This window comes from Oncorhynchus gorbuscha, linkage group LG05 (genome assembly GCF_021184085.1).
Source record: "Oncorhynchus gorbuscha isolate QuinsamMale2020 ecotype Even-year linkage group LG05, OgorEven_v1.0, whole genome shotgun sequence".
NCBI lineage: Eukaryota > Metazoa > Chordata > Actinopteri > Salmoniformes > Salmonidae > Oncorhynchus > Oncorhynchus gorbuscha.
Window position 1 is genome coordinate 40,640,501 of NC_060177.1, and position 21,181 is coordinate 40,661,681.

The 21,181-nt window shown below is 41.8% G+C and overlaps 1 protein-coding gene across 3 annotated transcripts in view; it reads right to left on the minus strand.

Annotated features, from left to right (window-relative positions):
- fam184aa (family with sequence similarity 184 member Aa) overlaps positions 1-20,909 on the minus strand; it is a 71,873-nt gene extending 50,964 nt beyond the window's left edge. For all 3 annotated transcript variants that reach the window (XR_006838815.1, XM_046349914.1, XM_046349913.1), the window contains exons 1-6: positions 20,541-20,909; positions 15,765-16,619; positions 14,967-15,102; positions 11,916-12,097; positions 9,376-9,561; positions 4,101-4,223 (exon numbers count right to left, since the gene is read on the minus strand). Coding sequence is in view for 2 of the 3 variants with exons in the window: in XM_046349914.1 (XP_046205870.1) it covers positions 4,101-4,223; positions 9,376-9,561; positions 11,916-12,097; positions 14,967-15,102; positions 15,765-16,619; positions 20,541-20,717 (1,659 nt within the window). In the remaining variant the exon portion in view is untranslated. The remainder of the gene's footprint in view (positions 1-4,100; positions 4,224-9,375; positions 9,562-11,915; positions 12,098-14,966; positions 15,103-15,764; positions 16,620-20,540) is intronic.
- Positions 20,910-21,181: the final 272 nt, after the last annotated feature.

The window sequence follows — 21,181 nt, forward strand, 5'->3', positions numbered from 1 at the left end:
AGGGAAGAGTATATTACTGTAAATGTTCTAAGTTTACCAGGAAACTACCAGAATGCTGGTATCTTTTAAGGATTTTATGTAATCTATCAAAGGACATTTAGTGGCTGTTTTGGGTACTTCAGATTATCACAGTTGTCTGTAATTCAAATCAAATGTTATTTGTCACATGAGCCGAATACAACAGCTTTAGACCTTACCGTGAAATGCTTACTAGCAAGCCCTCAACCAACAATGCAGTTCAAGAAATAGAGTTGAAAGTATTTACCAAATTAACAAATAACAATAACGAGGCTATATACAGCCGGTACCGAGTCAATGTCCGGGGGTACAGGTTAGTTGAGGTAATTTGTACATGTAGGTAAGGATAAAGTGAATATGCATAGATAATAAACAGTGAGTAGCAGCAGTGTAAAAACAAAATAGGGGGTTCTAATGTAAATAGTCTGGGTGCCCATTTGATTAATTGTTCAGCAGTCCTATGGCTTGGGGGTGGAAGCTGTTAAGGAGCCTGTTGGACCTTGGTGCTCTGGTACCGCTTGCCGTGTGGGAGCAGAGAGAACAGTCTATGACTTGGGTCACTGGAGTCTTTCACAATGTTTTGGGGCTTCATCTGACACTGCCTCGTGTATAGGTCCTGGATGGCAGGACGCTTGGCCCCTCGCGATGCACTGGGCTGTACGCAGTACCATCTGTAACGCCTTACGGTCAGATGCCATACCAGGCAGTGATGCAACCGGTCAGGATGCTCTCAACTTTGAGGATCTGGGGAACCAAGCCAAATCTTTTCAGTCTCCTGAGGGGTATGCCCTCTTCACAACTTTCTTGGTGTGTTTGGAGCATGAAAGTTTGTTGGTGATGTGGACAGCAAGGAACTCGAAACTCTTGAACTGCTCCACTACAGCCCCATCGATGTGAATCCTTTTTCCTGTAGTCCACGATCAGCTCCTTAGTCTTGCTCAATTTGAGGGAGAGGTTGTTGTCCTGGCAACACGCTGCCAGGTCTCTGACCACCTCCCTATAGGCTGTCTCATCATTGCCGGTGATCAGGCCTACCACCGTCGTGTCGTCAGCAAACTTAATGACGGTTTTGTAGTCGCACTTGGCCACGCAGTCGTGGGTGAACAGGGAGTACAGGAGAGGATGAAGCACGCAACCCTGAGCGGCCCCCGTGTTGAGGATCAGCGTGGCGGATGTGTTGTTACCTACCCTTACCACCTGGGGGCGGACCGGCAATGAAATCCAGGATCCAGTTGCAGAGGGTGGTGTTTAGTCCCAGGGTCCTTAGCTTAGGAATGAGCTTTGAGGGCACTATGGTGTTGAACGCTGAGCTATAGTCAATGAACAGCATTCTCACATACAGTAGGTGTTCCTTTTGACCAGGTGGGAAAGGGCAGAGTGGAGTGCGATCGAAATCTGTTGGAACGTTATGCAAATTTAAGTGGTTCTAGGGTTTCCGGGATGATGGTGTTGACGTGAGCCATGACCCACCTTTTCAAAGCACTTCATGGTTACCGACGTGAGTGCTATGGGGCGGTAGTCATTTAGGCAGGTTAACATCGCTTTCATGGGCACAGGGGCAATGGTGGTCTGCTTGAAACATGTTGGCATTACAGACTCGGTCAGCGAGAATTTGAAAATGTCCGTGAAGACACTAGCCAGTTGGTCCGTGCATGCTCTGAGTACACGTCCTGGTAATCTGTCTGGCCCCACAGCCTTGTGAATGTTGACCTGTTTAAAAGGTCTTGCTCACATAGGCTACGGAGAGCGTGATCAACAGCGTAATTATCTCTGGCCCCCTGTGTGGCCTCATCACTAAATATATTACGTTATTAAATAAGATGACTTCAAAACAAAAATAAATAGAATGACAAAGCTGTAAAACATTATCCTAAATATAAACCATCAACTAACTTTGTGAATACCATTGGTGTTTAATATGAGGGTTTCATATTAAACATATTAACTTTTCTAACTCTACCTACTGTAACGATTCTCGTCCTCGTCTGATGAGGAATATGAAGGATTGGACCAAAATGCAGCGTGGTACGTGTCCATGGTAACTTTATTAATCTGAACACAAAATAACAAAGGTGAAACAACGAAAAAACGAAACAGTCCTATCAGGTGACAAAACAGGAAACAACTACCCACACACACAGGCTACCTAAGTATGGTTCTCAATTAGAGACAACGATAGGCCTCTGATTGGGAACCATACCAGGCCAAAAACAGAATTACAAAACATAGAATGCCCACCCCAACTCACGCCCTGACCAAACCAAAATAGAGAGATAAAAAGGAACTAAGGTCAGGACGTGACACCTACATGTACATATTACCTCGACTAACCGGTGCCCTAGCACACGGACTCTGTACCGGTTAACCCCTGTATATAGCCTCGCTATTGTTATTTTACCGCTGCTCTTTAATTATTTGTAACTTTTATTTCTTATTTTTTATGTTTTAGTTTTAAACTGCATTGATGGTTAGGGCTTGTAAGTCAGCATTTCACTGTAAGGTCTACGCCGGTTGTATTCGGAGCATGTGACAAATTAGATTTGATTACATTTATTTTTCTATGTCAATATATATTTGTTGTCAATGTTTTTGCGTCAAACTAGTGGCAGTTGTGAAAAAAGTCAATACTACTTGTGACGAGTTGCAGAGGTAATTAAAAATAATGGCATTGTTGTTTTGATGCTTTTTTAATTAATTAGGCTATTTTCTCTTGAACCAAAACTCATGGACACAGATATAAAGAATTAATATTATATATGTACATGTTTTAAAATTTATTAAAAAGTATAAGTTACCAACGTTCCAATAATTAACAGAAAACCTATGGCAATCTACCAAAATTCTGGTAACTTAGGGTAGCCTAGTGGTTAGAGTGTTGGACTAGTAACTGAAAGGTTGCAAGTTCAAATCCCAGAGCTGACAAGGTACAAATCTGTTGTTCTTCCCCTGAACAGGCAGTTAACCCACTGTTCCTAGGCTGTCATTGAAAATAAGAATTTGTTCTTAACTAACATGTTAAATAAATAAATAAAAAACTTTGGTCAATTACTGGTAGCTTTGCAACCCTTGCCATTGGTGTTGGATTTTTCAGAATGTCTATTTTTGCATTTTAAGCAAATTCTAAGGTGCAGATGCTCGAGCTAGTTTCCAATCCATGTACTACGGCTGCACTGAGTACAGTAACAGAGAACACAATGGGATACGATACCATGAATCAGTTAAGTTTGCTGTAATGAAGATGAAAATGAATTCAACTGCTAATAAGGACTTTTAAAGAAATCAGCCATCAATTTGTGGAACGATTTTCAAGATTTTAGTTTGCACAAATTAATATGCACATTTTACTAGCAGCAGTGCATTTCCATCACACTGGCTTCTTGCAAATCAAAGGCTTGCGCACAGAAAAATAAATTTGTCATATAACTTTTCATACACAGAATTAAAAAACTGAAATTCTATGCATTTCTATCCCACTTTTAACTCTATTGATGGTTTTGGTGCAAAAAGTCTGATAATGCGACAAATTGCAGTGGGAACTATTTCAAACGTGCTAACTCTGGTCTTGACATGCGCTTTAGCCAACAGCTCGCAGATACAGGGCAGAGGGAGGCCTACATAAGAACGAGATAATTAGTATTTGTCAATTAGCAGGCAAGCATCGATCATAATGTCACCAGCTTACCAATTAAACACTCGATCTACTGGTGTACTTTCACCACCCTGTGAAGTTCATCATAACTTATTTTATCTGAAGCCTACTAAACTGTGCATGCTTCTTGAAGTCGAGGTTGTGGGAGGACCACATAACATAGCATCGTATGACTGCAAATTTAACTCAATATGGTGGTAATTATATCAGCAATTGCCCAAGAAATAGTTCCCACTGCAATTTGTCGCATTATCTAACCAATGACAAAAAAATGATTGGCCCTTCTCTAGCCAATTTCGTTTGGTCGACGTTTAGGAAATGTACTGCCAATTTGAGAGTTGTAATCTGGCCTGTCATGATTTTTTTTTATCTGACAGGTACGTTAATTGCATAATTGGATGGAAACCTGGTTTATGTCAAAGACTTTCCTTACCTCTTGATTGGCTATATTGAGCTTGGCAGAAAGCTCCTTCTTCAGGTTGTCCAGTTGCTGTTGGAGACAGTTCTTCTGCTCCTCCAATGAGAGTCGCCGAATCTCATACTCCTGCCCCATTTCCTAAAGTGACGGTCAATACCCAGATGAGTTTGAGATGCAACAAAGAAGCTGAACTTCGCATGGTGCACTGGTTTTCTTAAAAGGATACTGGAGGGAGATTAAATACATTGTCGTGCTAAAATAAACTTGATTGCAAAGCAAAACCCACAAGAACAAACCAGTGATTTAGCTAATCTCACATTGATAACGGACAGCTGCAACTTTCTTCGTCTAGGTTTTCTATTCCCGCCCCCAATGAAATAACGACCTATCAAGAGCACTGGAAATCATAATGCTGATGAATGTAAAATAATTCAAGAATATAGGACTAGTAGGTCTATATTTCATTAAAATCTTTCATAAAAAAATGGCAAATTAATATAATATGTGCAATTTTAAATAACTTTATTAGACTACATTTTCATTTAATAAAAATGATAAGATTATAAAACTCTAACACACTGAGACTGCTGTTTAAAGAAAACTTTAAATTTGCCTGACAGTCATTGACATTTCTGTGCTTAACTTGAGGGACAGGTCGCAGTGGTGGGTAGTATATGGGGCTTTGGTGACAAAACAAATGGCACTGTGATAGACAGCATCCAATTTGTTGAGTAGAGTGTTGGGAGGCTATTTTGTAAATGACATCGCAGAAGTCGAGGTTCGGTAGGATGGTCAGTTTTACGAGGGAAGGATGCTTTGTTGCGAAATAGGAAGCCGATTCACTTTTGGATTGGAGATGCTTAATGTGAGTCTGGAAGGAGAGTTTACAGTCTCACCAGACACCTAGGTATTTGTAGTCAAAACCGTCCAGAGTAGTGATGCTGGCTAATCAAGTATTCCACTAGGATTTTGCTTGTGCTTAGCTCCATTATCCAGAAAAACTTCCCAGTAATAAATGATTACAAGCATACCCATAACATGATGCAGCCACCACTATGCTTGAAAATATGGAGAGTGGTACTCAGTAATGTGTTGCATTGGATTTGCCCCAATCAAAACACTTTGTATTCAGGACAAAAAGTGAATTGCTTTGCCACATATTTTGCAGTATTACTTTAGTGCTTTGTTGTAAATAGGATGCATGTCTTGGACTATTTATATTCTGAACAAGCTTCCTTAATTTCACTCTGTCAATTAGGCTAGTATTTGGAGTAACGTAATGTTATTACTATAATTACTGTTCCCCGGAGGGAATCGAGGTACAAGATACTATGGGGAATCACACTCTCCCGACTTCGGTTGAAGGACCTCACACATGACATGGCCAATAAAATCCACCCCTCGCTGGATGCCCCTGCCTTCCACAGGTGATAAGCGTGAGGCTTCGATTCATTCCTTAAATTAAATACCCCTCTTCACCAAGCCCAGGAACCTGTGGGTCCAAATGTTACATTCGCTTTCAGTCAGTCAACAAGCCGACCCCAACAGATACTAAATGAAATTGCCCATGGCAGACCACCCACACCTGACCACTCCAGATGCGGTAGTCTGGATATTGCACACACAGTGCACTGCCTAGTGACTTACTTCTGTCCCAGCTGTAAGAATACTGTGTGCTATACTGGGAGCAGTGTCATCCAAATGATTAACCTCACTAAAGTGTGTGGTGATACCCAACTCTCCACAGCACGAATATCTCCTATAGTAAATCCTTTAAACAATGCCCAAGATGCTGCCAGACCCCTGGTGGAGTGGGCGCGAACACTGCTAGGTAACCCTTGCTGCTAAATGTCAGAGAGAGAGCCTCCACAATCCAGGGGGAAAGACGCTGCTTAAAGAGTGCCCTGCCGTGAGCAGGATTAGCAAAACAGGCCAAAAGTTGGTCACATAAACAGATATCCCAGCTCTGCTCAATGTACGTGTGAAAAGCTTGCACAGGACACAGGGCATGTAACCTCTGTTGCTTTTCAGAAACAAAAGGATGAGACAAAAAGGGAAATTGCTCAAAAGCTAAGGACCTGTAGGACATACCCATGACTTTCGGGGCAAAGGCCACATTTGAACGCAACGCCGCCTTATAGTCGCCCGGGTCAAACTGAGAACAGGAAGGGTGTATGGATAACGCATGGAGGTCCCCAACACATTTAGCGGAGGTTTTGTAGGAGAAGATCTTCAGATCTACTGACTCCAGAGGCTTAAAGGGAGCTGAACACTTGAAAAGCTCCTGTAGGAACACAGAGCACTGAAAAGGAACAAGTGCTATATCTTGGCACCAGAGCTCAAACGTTTGCTACTTATACGCATAAAACCCTCCCGTGGAGGACAAACCCTCTCGTGGAGGACGCCCTTGCAGACTGAATGGTAGCAATAACATAAGGCAGTAAACCTCTAGCCATCAGGCACATAGGAACCAAATCTCTCACCTGACATGCCAAACTTGCCCATGTGCCTGGGACAACAGGTCCCTGTGCAATGGGAGAATCCACAGGTCCCCGCCCAAAGGGTGAATGTTCTCTGTGAACCAAGGCTGCCTGGGCCAAAGGGGTGCCATAAGAATCAATGGTAAGTCCTCCTGGCGCACCCCCTCCAATATACCTGCTTAAAAGATCTGAGTTGAGGCAACCGGGGGAGGTGTCACCCAAAGTGAAAGCGAGCCAAGGTTAGGAGGGAGAGAGAGAGTGAGTCTCTCCCTATCTGTTGATGCACGGCACCACTGACATAGTCGGTTATGACTAGAACAAACGGTCCAACAAAAACAGGGGGAACCTCCAGATAATGTGGTTAATAGACATGCAGGGTGTGCCACACCAGTATCCATACCCGCCAAATTGAGTTGCCTTCGTACAGCGTCTGTCGTGATCACCTTGCGGGACACCACTCAGCCCCCCCGCCCCCCCCCCCCGCCTGACAATAGCAGAGAATCTCACCACTGGGCATTGGCCCGTAGGCCTGACAGGGACACCCAAGCGACAGGCTTAGGCCGCAGTATGTGTCCAGGGCTGTATAAACAATAGCCCCAAGGGAACAACTTGGTAGACGTAGGCACTGGCGTAGGCACTGGCGAAAATGCAGTGCGTGACCCAGCCAAAATGTGGCGAAGCAGAGCCGGAACCCGGGCACCCTCTGTTGGGATAGAAAAGCGTGATACATGAAAACGCCTGAAGGTACCACGTTCATCTGTACAAACAATAGTACGCAAGTATAAACACCATGGGACCACTCAGCTGTCATACCGCTCAGGAAGGAGACGCATTCTGTCTCCTGGAGACTAACGTACTTTGGTGTAAAGAGTGCAACTCAATCCCAGAACAACAGAAAAGGACCTTGTAAAGATGCTGGAGGAAACAGGTACAAAAGTATGTATATCCACAGTAAAACGAGTCCTATTTCGACATAACCTGAAAGGCCACTCAGCAAGGAAGAAGCCACTGCTCAAAAAACGCCATAAAAATGCAACATCTCAAGACATCAGTCAGGAAGTTAAAGCTTGGTCGCAAATGGGTCTTCCAAGTGGACAATGACCCCAAACATACTTCCAAAATTGTGGCAAAATGGCTTCAGGACAACAAAGTCAAGGTATTGGAGTGGCCATCACAAAGCCCTGACCTCAATTCTATAGAAAATGTGTGGGCAGAACTGAAAAATCGTGTGCAAGCAAGGAGGCCTACAAACCTGACACAGTTACACCTGCTTTGTCAGGAGGAATGGGCCAAAATTCACCCAACTTATTGTGGGAAGCTTGTGGAAGGCTACTCTAAACATTTGACCCAAGTTAAACAATTTAAAGGCAATGCTACCAAATACTAATTTAGTGTACGCAAACTTCTGACCAATTGGGAATGTGATGAAAGAAATAAAAGCTGAAAAAAAGAATTCTCTCTACAATTATTCCAACATTTCACATTCTAAAAATAAAGTGGTGATCCTAGCTGACCTAAGACAGGGAATTATTACTCTGATTAAATGTCAGGAACTGTGAAAAAATGAGTTTACATGTATTTGGCAAAGGTGTATGTAAACTTCCAACTTCAACTGTATATCCGCATGATAAGAAATCTTATGAGAACAAGTACAACCTTGAGCACAAATGTTCAGGTGGTGAGCAGGCTCTACCACTATGAGGGAATTTAGTTGGAGCAACGTACGACAAGTCTCGTTTTCCAATTGTTTGTTTTAGTACCGTGAATCGTTCCCATTCACATCAAGGTAAAGAGGGGAATAATTGAAGGAATTAATCCATGCCTATCACCTGTGGAAGGTGGGGTTTCCAGCGAGGTGCGGATTTCATTGGCCTTGTCATTAGTGATTGTAGATCCTTCAACCAAAGAGTGTATGACTCCCCATACTATGTTGTACAGAATTTGACTGACTGAAAGTGAACTACAAAGTCATTCCATCCTCAGCGCTCTTCTACTATAGCCATTTAACTGTTTCTAAGTCACCATTTGTCTCATGGTGAAATCCCTAAGTGGTTTCCTTCCAGTCCGGCAACTGAGTTAGGAAAGATGCCTGTATCTTTGTAATGACTGGGTGTATTGATACACATCCAAAGGGTAATTAATAACTTCACCATGCTCAAAGGGATATTCAATGTCTGCTTTTTTTTAACCCATCTACCAGTAAGGGCATCTTATATGCCAGACATTGGAAAACCTCCCTGGTCTTTATGGTTGAATCTGTGTTGGAAATTCACTGCTCGACTGAGGGTGGACCTTACAGATAATTGGATGTGTGGTGTACAGACATTAGGTAGTCATTCAAAAATGTTAAACACTATTATTGCACACAGAATGAATCCATGTGACTTGTTTAGCAAGTTTTTGCTCCTGAACTTATTTAGGCTTGCCATAACAAACGGGTTATCGACTTAGACTCAAAGAATTTCAGCTTTTCATTTTTAATACATTTGTAAACATTTTGAAAAACATAATTTCACTTTGACATTATGGGTTATTGTGTGTAGGCCAGTGACAAAAAAAACTCAATTTATTCCATTTTAAATTCAGACTAACACAACAAAATTTGGAAAAAGTCAAGGTTTGTGAATACTTTCTGAAGGCACTGTATGTAGGCTTGGGGGTGTGTACCAAGTTCATTGTTTATGAATATATGTATAGATACTGGGCTTGAGTGTGGCTGTGTGTGTGTGCACAGAGTGTAGCATAAATAGAGTGTATTAAATAGTGTGTAAACAACAGTGTGTATGGCAGTGTGTGTGCATGATACTCACAGCCATCAATAGATTAGTCTCCTTCTCTGCAGCGTTCTGTGCACTCTCCTGCGTCACCCTGTGTTTCTCCGACAGCTCCTCTAGTGCCTGTGCCTGGGCCTCTTTGAATCTCACACCCTCCTCTTCGTATTTGCCCCTCAGCTTCGCTAGCTCCTTCTCATAGCCCTGCCTCTCCTCGCGAAGGGACTTGGGAAGGGGGGGGAATAGCCAAGATTTATTTCACACCCTGGCAGATCCGAAGGGCCATAGATACATGAAGAATTTACACGTGATGGCTGTAATGAAACAAACCACAGCTGAAATCTAATAGATGAATGTACCCTCCCCATAGAGAGCAGATGGGCTACTTTCATCTTAGCACAGCAGTTTCGGCAGTGTTACTAATGGAACCCAATGGTTCTTAAAATCAATATGTTGATGTTTTAAAATCCGCTAAAGAAATGATAAACTATGTATACTACATGACCAAAAGTATGTGGACACTAGGCAGTCCCCTTCTGTAAGCTTGTGTGGCCTACCACTTCGCGGCTGAGCCATTGTTTCTCCTTGCACTTACAGTTGACCGGGAAGTTCTAGAAGGGTAGATATTTGACAAACTGACTTGTTGCCACGTTGAAAGTCACTGAGCTCTTCAGTAAGGCCTTTCTACTGCCAATGTTTGTCTATGGAGTTGGCATGGCTGTGTGCTTTATTTTATACACCTGTCAGCAACGGCTGAGGTGTAGCTGAATCCACTAATTTGAAGGGGTGTCCACATACATTTGCATATATACTAAGCTATATGGAAGGTTATACCAAGGATAATTTTGTATAACATTTTAGTTATTTGGTTTTACATTTTAAGACCCCTTGAAGTATAAAAAAATACCAAAAACAAATTTACATTTGGTCTTACTGCTATAAGCCTATACAAACGCATTGAATAACAGATTCACTACATGGTACAACTGATCGTCCCCAAAACAATCTAAAGGAAGTTTGTTCTGAAGAGTCTGTCCAATATCAGAGATATAAGAAAGATCAGGAAACATTTATTGGTATTGAATGTACAGTATTTAACTGTTTAGTTTTTGGCAGCAAACAGTCTCCATACACAGTATATGTTTCTTCCATTCATTTTTTCAACTGGTACAGGGGGGACGAGTCTCACCTTTCCATATTAGTGTGTAGCCAAACTGTTCGGACACTACAGACAGAAGTTGGCAGATCGGCTGTACCAACTTCAGACCACGCTTGTGGTGGTCATACAGCAAAACAGAAAACATGATTGTGTTTGTGAGAGTCTCATCTTTCCATATAGGGGTCATAATAGGCCAAACCGTTCGGACACGACGAAAGATTTTGTGAGAAGACCGATAATTCAGGATGTCTGATGGTCTGACTAACACTGCTCTAGCCCTGTCACCTTTAAATGCAGATGCGTAAGTGCGGCATCGGTGGATGCAGAGGATTGAGACACATCCAATGCAAAACTGATATCTGTAGCTTAAACTGAAAAAAGTGTATTATGTTCATTCGATTTCCATGGGGCCGCAGAAAACGACTATGGGGATTTAAACATAAGACAGAAGGGCTAAGCTTCTTCACTAAACGTTGTTTGGATCTACTGTGAAGCTTGAGATGTTTCAGTGTATTTGGCACAGCATCAATATCTACAATGAGTATTACATAATAAGAGAAGGGTTGAGATACAGAACTCTTCTGTTTTGTACCAGCTCCCTGGCGGGTACCTGCCTGAGGGAACAGCTAACCTAGAAAGCATGCATACGTTCTGAAAACATTGGCATCATCGGAAACAGAATTGCACAGTTATATAAATATTTGCAGCTAACAACCATTTCCAATGCCATGCCAATCAATATACAGTACCAGTCAGAATTTTGGACACAAAAACTAACTGTATTTTTACCATTTTCAACATTGTAGAATAATAGTGAAGACATCAACACTATGAAATAACACATTTGGAATCATGTAGTAACCAAAGAAAGTGTTAAATCAAAATATATTCATATTTGAGATTCTTCAATGTAGCCACCCTTTGCCTTGATGACAGCTTTGCACACTCTTGGCATTCCCTCAACCAGCTTCATGAGTTAGTCACCTGGAATGCATTTCGATTAACAGGTGTGCTTTGTTAAAAGTTCATTTCTGGAATTTATTTCCTTCTTTAATGCATTTCAGCCAATAAATTGTGTTGTGACAAGGTAGGGGTCGTATACAGAAGATAGCCCTATTTGGTAAAAGACCAAGTCCATATTATGGCAAGAACCGCTCAAATAAGCAAAGAGAAACAGTTCATCATTACTTTAAAACATGAAGATCAGTCAATCCGTTAAATATCAAGAACTTTTCAAGTTCAAGTTTTGACTGGTACTGTACATAATGTTTTTTTGCCAAATATGTTGGCCAAACAAATGCTTTCTATCTGTGAAACTTCCCACTGTTTTCCCAGTGTCCGGATCTACTAAACACTGAGACACTAGGAGAAGCGAAATATAATATTCAGCACATCTTACAAACTGAGAGAAGTTGAATACCTGCTCCAGTGAGAGGACCTGATGTTTGTGCTGCTCGTCGGTGGCCTGGCTCTGGTTGAGCACCCTCTCCCTCTCCTCCTCCAGCCTGAGGATCTTCTCCCTCAGGCGGCTCTGCTCCAAGTCCAGGTCCCTGATAGTGGCCTCGTGGCTCATATGGGTGGCCTGTAGAGAGCCTATCTGACCTGGAGGCACACATGCAAAACAAGCAGATGGTGAGGGTGTGAAGGGCAATGGCAGAAAGGCAAGTTAAATGGGCAATGGTTTCATATCAGACACTGAACATCTGTTCTGTCAGAATATTCAAGTGGGATGAACACTCAAAAGTCCATGAAGTGTCCTTGCGGTTAAAATCTCACTGTAAAGTGCTAAATTAGCTTAAAAGTCAAATAAAACAATGCGTTTTTTCCAAAAATATCTTACTGCTTTTAATGCATGAGTTATTCATAGAACTGCAAAGGGAAGTACAAAATGAGAAAGGACTTGGCACTGAGGGAGAATATAAAAGGGTGATGAAACTAGTCTCGAATAACCCTCAATCTGCAAAACAAATTTTTCTCAAAAGGTAAAAGCACACTACTTGAATAACAAACAAAAAATGCATTTAAAAAACATACGTAGGCCTACTTCTCTTTGGTAAAAAAAAAAATATATATATGTTCTCTTATCTGACCAGACAAGCTTAGCCCTATTCGCATGAGATTAGTTTAATGGGGGAGATGGGCTTAGGTAATTATGTACACGAGCACAAATCACCACATCCGTACCTTAAGTCCCATCTGAATCTGCCCTGTCGGTCATTTTTACATAGCAGGAGAGTAATAATTCCAGACGGGAAAAAACAACTCCAAGGTCCTCTAAAATGGATTAAATTGTTTTTTTTCCCCCTCATCAATCTCCACACAATACCCCATCAAGTCAAAAAGAACAGGCATTTAGAATTTTTTGCAAATGTATTAAAAATAAAAAACTGTATGTTTTGGGTTTCTTCCATTCTTCTCTGCAGATCTTCTGAAGCTCTATCAGGTTGGATGGGGATCTTCGCTGCAAAGCTATTTCACGGTCTCTCAAAAGATGTTCGATCGGGTTCAAGTCCGGGCTCTGGCTGGGCCATTCAAGGATATTTAGAGACTTGTCCCAAAGCCACTCCTGCATTGTCTTGGCTGTGTGCTTAGGGTTGTTGTCCTGTTGGAAGGTGAACCATTGCCCCAGTCTGAGGTCCTGAGCGCTCTGGAGCAGGTTTTCATCAAGGATCTCTCTGTACTTTGCTCTGTTCATCTTTCCCTCGATCGTGACAAGTCTCCCAGTCCCTGAAAAACATCCCCACAGCATAATGCTGCCACCATCTTGCTTCACCGTAGGGATGATTCCAGGTTTCCTCCAGACGTGACGCTTGGCATTCAGGCCTAAAAGTTCAAACTTGGTTTCATCAGACCAGACATTCTTGTTTCACATGGTCTGACAGTGCTTTAGGTGCCTTCTGGCAAACTCCAAGCGGGCTGTCATGTGCCTTTTACTGAGGAGTGGCTTCCGTCTGGCCACTCTACCATAAAAACCTGAAAGATGGAGGGCTGCAAAGAAGGGAGAACCTTCTTGAAGGGCAACCATCTCCACAGAGGAACTCTGTTCACTCTGATAGAGCTCAATCGGGTTCTTGGTCACCTCCCTGACAAAGACCCTTCTCCCCCGATTGCTCAGTTTGGCCAGGTGGCCAGCTCAAGAAAGAGTCTTGCTGGTTCCAAACTTCTTCCATTTAAGAATGATGGAAGCCACTGTGTTCTTGGTGTCCTTCAATACTACAGACTTTTTTTGGTACCCTACCGCAGAATCTATGCCTCCACACAATCCTGTCTCGGAGCTCTATGGACAATTCTTTGACCTCATGGTTTGTACCCCTATTTAGTGCAACACTTGCTGTTAATAGATTGCAAAGCAGCATTCCAACTGTGCTAAACTTAAATAACAAGTTCAAGTTCTCATCCATAGCTTAAAAACACATCTTCAGTGACCCAAGTTATATACTGTTCTCTCCGCTACCGCACGGCAAATGGTACCGGAGCGCCAAGTCTAGGTCCAAAAGGCTCCTTAACAGCTTCTACCCCCAAGTAATAAGACTGCTGAACAATTAATCAAATGACCACCCAGACTATTTACATTGACACACCCCCCCCCCCCCTGCTGCTACTCGCTGTTTATTATCCATGCATAGTCACTTTACCCCCACCTACATGTAAAAATTACCTTGACTAAGCCGTACCCCCGCACATTGACCCGGTACCGGTACCCCCTGTACATAGCCTCATTATTGTTATTATGTTACTTTTTATTTTAAAAATTACTTTCAATTATTTGGTAAATATTTTCTTAACTCTTCTTGAACTGCACTGTTGGTTAAGGGCTTGTAAACGGTAAGGTTGTATTGTATTTGGCGCATGTGACAAATACAATTTGATTTGAAGTGCAAGTGCTCTGTTTTGCTCACATCTGCAGGCTGGGGGTCAATTAGGATGTCTACCTCGGTTCGCTGAAATAATGATTATGATCACACTTCCTCAAATCAAATAGACAAAGATGGTTTTGTATGGTTTAGAAACTTGGAAGCCAAGCTTGAGTTATCAGTGTAGACTGTTATCGCCAGGACGTTGAAATATCTTCACGCCTGGAATAAAAAAAAAAATAGAATTACAAAGGGCAGTTTGGAAAAAATGAATCCCGTACAAATCGTCCTCTGGAATAACAGACATTCTGGGGTAATAATTACATAACCAATGTTCTCTAGTAATACTCGTCCTGTGCGAATATGGAAGAAAATAAGCACACAAAAAAAGGTGTGTTTTTTCTTTAATAGGCCTAACCTTCTTTCATAAAAAAATAACATGTTTTCTTATCTGCCCAGACAACCTTATATTTCACTCTCACCCCATATACCAGGAAAACGTACAGTTATCCCGCCAATCACCAACACATATTGAACATATTTAAAACAATTCAAAATACCAGAGATTAGTATTCTCTATCCAAACTCTCAAGATAAATGGAGGTTTAATATCTCACTGGCTTTGTGGAGGATCTCAGAAGCCTGCTGCTGCACTCGATCTCGGCTCCCCTCCAGTTCATACTCCGTGTCCTTCAACTGCATCACCCAGATCTCCCCATCTTGGATGGCTTCCTCCAGCTGCTTGTGCAAGTTCTGTGATATCAGGTCAAGGAACAGAAACAAGAACACATTAAAACTGTAGTTTAGTTTGTAGTACTATAGTTTAGTTAGTAGCCCCTTTTTTCAAATCTCAACTTTGAGGTCAAAAGTATTGCTGATTTTCATCCTTCCCATATAAATCAGTGATTATTTCACAGCTGGTAAATTGAAGATCTGGCCAATCAGTGACATGAATCAATCAACAAACTACCAGGGATAAAAGAGAACCATCAGTCATCATTGCGGCACAATCTGCATTTTTCATGCTGCTGGCAGGAGTTGTCAGACCAATCTAAACTCATTATTCGATGCTTGCAGTTCAGTACCTTACTCTCCTCTGCTAGTCGGGCATGCGAGATCAAGTGTGCCTATATGTGTGGTTTCAATTAAATAGAGTAGACTATATGCATGGGCGGAGAAGCACAGGGTAGTTTAGTTAATACCAAGTAAATTAACCTCTTAAATATGAGTTGGCTATAGTTTATTACATTGTCTGGAAATAAATATTGATAACCCATTTATTTGTCTCTTGCTTCAAATCCTGCCGCTTCTACATTTAGGCATTTATATACATGTACAATTAAACATACCGGAAACATACACAAACAGGGTTGCAGACACAAAACGGCACACGTGAATATGCATGAGAATTGTACCTTAATGGTGCCCTCTGCATTGGTGAGGGAAGCCTGCAGCCTGTTGGTCTTGTCCCTGCTTTCTCTCGCCTCCTCCTGCGCCCTCTGCAGCTCAGCCCGGAGCTTTCCCAGTGTCCTCTGCAGCACTGCCTCCTGCACCTGGAACTCCTTCCTCAGCTCCACCTCAGTCCTCTTCCAGACCAGCAGTTTCTCGGCGGTCAGCTGCTGTGTGCGCCTCATGGCTTCCAGTTCGCGTTCATAGTAGCCCTGAGCCTTGGTGAGCTTGGCTTCATATTCTTCCACCAGATGTACTTTGCCCTTGGTCAGCTCCTCCACTCGCTCCATGAGGGCCTCCACCTCAGCCCTGTGCAGCTCAGCCAGCTTCTCCTGATCCACGGTGGAGTTGGCGCTCTGGTTCTGCTGGCTGTGGAGCAGTTCCTGGACCTCTTGCCGGTGGGTGGTGCGTAGTTCGTCAATTGCCCTCCGCTTGTCCTGCTCGAACTGGGCCTGTGCCTGGCCAAAGGAGCGCAGCTTCTCCTCAAAGTCGCGGCGCATCTCCTCCACCTCACGTGACATGGAGACCACGCGCTGCGTGTGTTGCGCCTCAGTACACAGCTGCGAGTCCTCCATGCGCTGGCGGTACATCTCAAATTCAGCCAGTGCCTGCCGCTTCATGTGCTCGTGCAGCTCCACAGACTCCTCCAACGATTGCAGATGGCGCTTCAGGTCAACCTCGTCGACCATCTTGCTCTTATACTGCATGATCTTGTCATGTGTCTCCGTCACAATGTGCTGCACTTCGTCCTCGTGGGCCTCCCGCAGTGACTCCATCTCGTCCTCATGCTCGTCGTTCTTCGTGTTGAGGGCGTAGATAACCTAGAGCAAAAAGACAGGGAAGAGGAAAATGATGAGGATTGAGAAGATTAGTGAGGATATAGTTAAGGATCCTCACAGCATCAAAAAGATAATGAATATCTAATCAGTTAGTAAATCAAGGATGACACATAACTAACACATTAAGAAATTGTTCATTAAAAACAAAAGCTTTAGATACATTAGGTAGTTGTTGTGGAATTTAAATTGTTAGATTATGTGTTTGATATTGCTGCACTGTTGGAACAAGAAGCACAAGCATTTCGCTACACTCGCAATAACATCTGCATGTGACCAATAAAATTTGATTTACAACAATGAACACACCCTTGTCTCTGCCTGTTTACCTCGTCTAAGATGTTGCTGGTGTGTACAACATTCCTCACATGCACAGAAAAACTTGACACTAGTTTTACCAGACATACACTACATGACCAAAAGTATTTCGACACCTGATCTTCGAACATCTCATTCCAAAATCAACCAACCTCACCAACATCAGTACCCAAACTCACTCATGCTCTTGTGGCTGAATGGAAGCAAGTCCCCACAGCAATGTTCCAACATCTAGTGGAAAGCCTTCCCAGAATATTGGAGGCCTGTATACCAGCAAAGGGGAGACCAACTGCCTATTAATGCCCATGATGTTGGAACGAGATGTTGGACGAGCAGGTGACCAAATACTTTAGTGTATGTAGTGTGTCTGGTAAAACTAGTGTCAAGTTTTTGAATACAAGCTAAATATGGAAAGACTAGTAAAATATTATTCCCCTTTTTCAGCAGCTAAAGCAGTTGGAGTGGAGGGTTTCCACAAACCCAAGTTTTCTATTATGAAAGATCTTAATGGTCAGTACTACCAAGGAAGCATGATTTTTGCCATTTGTATTATTTTTGCAGAACGGTCATGTGTCATTATCTGTATTGATTACCGTTACCGGGGTGGTATTTACAACACACCAAAGAAAAGAAAATGTACGGAAAATGGGAGGGACTACATGAACTTGTCCTTATTTCAAAACGTTTTCTGTTACAAAATGGTTTGTTGTGCACTAATGAATATGACCATGCCCTTCATCTATACAACCACAGGATGGCATGTGACGTGTACCCCACTGGCACTGGTTGAATAGCATCAGAACAATTGTCCTCATGGTGCATTTAGAGAATTTGATCAGTAAAGATTTGGAGGATATGAAATCATGTATTGTTACATAAATGTTCGCTTTAGTTTAATGCTTAGTCAAAGGCTACACTACATTATCTTAACAATGAAACAACAGAAAACAGCCTTGATAGCTGGTGTCAACTTGCCAATGTCAGTCATCGGCTGGGTGGGTATGGGTGGGTATGAGGACGTGCGGAGGAGGATACACCTCTTAATCCTTTCTACGCTGGCTCAAGACATTCCCACTAGCCAAGCAAGCAGCTTGTTGGTGGGTGCTGCATTTAAAAAACACTGTAAAGGGGTTACCAGGAATTTGACAGTAGTTTACAGGCAGCTCAGAGGCAGTTAAATCTGTATTTCATATTACAGTACACTTACTGTAATATAAATACAGTATCAAAGCAAGTACTGTGTAATGACACCCACCAAGTACAATACTGTAAAATGTACTTTATTATACTGTAAAAAAAAAAAAGTTAATACTTTCGGAATGAACTAATGAAAAAATGGATGAATAAATTACTGAATTTTTTTGAGAGGAGGGGTTTATATTTCATAGTATTTTACTGTAATTAAAAGGGATTGGTGCAAGTAGTTTGGTTGGCTGCTAGGTAAAGTGTTAACAAACATTACAGAATATTAGGAGTTTTATGTCACATGCACTTCTAGAGGCCTTAACAAAGGCTTCCAAACTGGCAGAAACTACTGGGCAAAAAGGACCAAAGGGACATGGCAAAAAGCCAAACCATTTAAGGTTTAAGTCTTGCTGCAACTCCAATCTGTCACCTACACATTTTAAATTGATGGAGAACTATAATTACATAGGAGTTAAATTGGTATAGCATTCTCACTCACAGGAGTAACAAATATAGCCTCTTACAAGGCACACCCTAAAATATTTTTCTGAGACAGAAACAATACCATCCACCCACTAGTGGCGCTCCAAAAAATACAGTGAAGTACTGTATTCTGTGGGGTGGAATTACAGTACCATTCAAAATACAGCAAGTATTTTCCCACCCACCACAATTTACAGTATGCTGCAGTAAAACGTTTTAGAGTATTTTACCTTTGATAATAGAAAAAATGTCTGTATAATTCACAATTTTTCATTACAATGAAGATGCCAATAACGACCAATATTTACACCAAATATTCTCCTGTTTTTACAGTACTTCAAGTAATTTATTAGACTCAAAAGTTCTGTATATATGATGGAATTCCCCTTACTAATACATCGGTGAGTAGTATGTGAAAATCTTTAGTGTCTTCAGAAAGTATTTACACCTCTTGACTTTTTACACATTTTGTTATACAAAGTGGGATTAAACTTTATTTAATTGTCATTTTTGTTCAATGATCCACAGACGATACTCAAATGTCAAACTGGGGAAAGAAAATGATATAGATTTTAAAAATAAATAATGACAAATAAACAAATCAACCCCGATTCAATACATCTTAAAATCAACAATTACAGCTACATGATTGGCAGTGATTACAACTGTGAGTGTTTTGGGGTACTGTAAGTCTCTAAGAGCTTTGCATACCTGATTGTACAATATTTGCCCATTGTTCTTTTTTATTTCTTCAATCTCTTTCAAGTTGGTTGTTGATCATTGCTAGATAGCCATTTTCAAGTCTTGCCATAGATTTTCATGCCGATTTAAGTCAAAACTGTAACTAGGCTACTCAGGAACATTCAATGTCATTTTGGTAAGCAACTCCAGTGTATATGTGGCCTTGTGTTTTAAGGTTATTGTCCTGCTGAAAGGTGAATTTGTCTCCCAGTGTCTGTTGGAAAGCCGACTAAATCAGGTTTTCCTCTAGGATTCTGCCTGTGCTTAGCTGTATTACATTTATTTTTATCTTAAATAACTCCCTAGTCCTTGCCGATGACAAGCATACTCATAACATGATGCAGCCACCACTATGCTTGAAAATATGAAGCGTGGTACTCAGTGATGTGTTGTGTTTGCCCGAAATGTTGTTAAAACACACAGTTTTCTCCTATCACAGACATTAAACTCTGCAACTGTTTTAAAATCAACATTGGCCTAATGGTGAAATCCCTGAGCAGTTTCCTCCCTTTCCAGCAACTAAGTTAGGAAGGACTCAAGTAAATTTAACTTTTCATTTTTTATGAATTAGGTACAAATTTTCACTTTGACATTATGGGGTAGTGTGTAGATCAGTTACACAAAATCTCAATTTAATCAATTTTACATTCAGGCTATAATACAACACATTTTGAAAAGTGTAAATATTTTGAAGGCTAGTAACAGAAAAATCACAATTCAAAAGTAATATCCTGTCAGTTAAATGTTTTTTAGGGCCTACTGTAGCTGACATTGAATGACTATATAAACCATACAGTATATAACAGACCATCTTTCAGGAATTATGTAAGACAATACATTTCCTGCTGTTCGCAAATGTATCAGGCCTCAACAGAATTGCAGTGTTCCTAGGTGGCACAATAGCATTGAATTGTATATTTCCTTAGCGATGAGTGACCACTCCAACAGGGACATTTAAATGCTTTTCTTCAGCATCAGAGTGTGATTTTCACTATAACAACGTAGCCTTTTTTTCACTATAACAACGTATCCTTTAGTAAATTATTCTAATCATATCACAAAGACACTGTAGCCTAGGTGAATTTATAATGACTTACATAATTGCCATTGCCAGCAGGACAAATAAATGCATTGGCCTGGACTGTGACAGTTTGCAAGAAAACGTGCGCATCAACAAACCTTTGTCAGCTGTGCTATTTTCTTACTCATTTTCAGGTGCAGGTCTTGAGTATATTCCATCGTTAAACCTGCTTCGTAAAACATGTTCGATGAATTATATTTCCCTGTACTAGTAATAATACATGGATTGCCAGACGCGGTATTGTATGGTTGCTGCCAACCCGTTCCAGTCGCCATCTTCAGACACACGCTACTGTCACGACGGTCCAGCCAGAAAACGGTTCATGTGAACCAGGTTAACTAATGTTTTGTAGTGGTTGTAGCATTCTCTTTTGTTGTTTACCGGTGCGATATGAGTCGCAATCGCAGAATAGTGGTATACCTAGCACAGACTGCAAAGAGCGCCAGATGGTCGTCGCTGCAGACCGCGGAAAGGGGCGGGGTTAAATGTGGGCCGGGTTAACATTTAGCCCGGCCCGTCACAGCTGTTGTTATTGGTCAAACGATCGACTTCATCAGCATAACGGAATAACGCAACGGAATGCCCTGCAATGTTGAAGGAATGTATACGGGCGTTGACGGAGGGTGTTCACTAGCAAACGGTGCCCGGAGGTTGTTCACGAGCAAACGGTGCCCAGAGGTTGTTCATGAGCAAGCGGTGGCGCGCGGTTGATGTTCAATGGAAGGATGGAAAGCGGAGT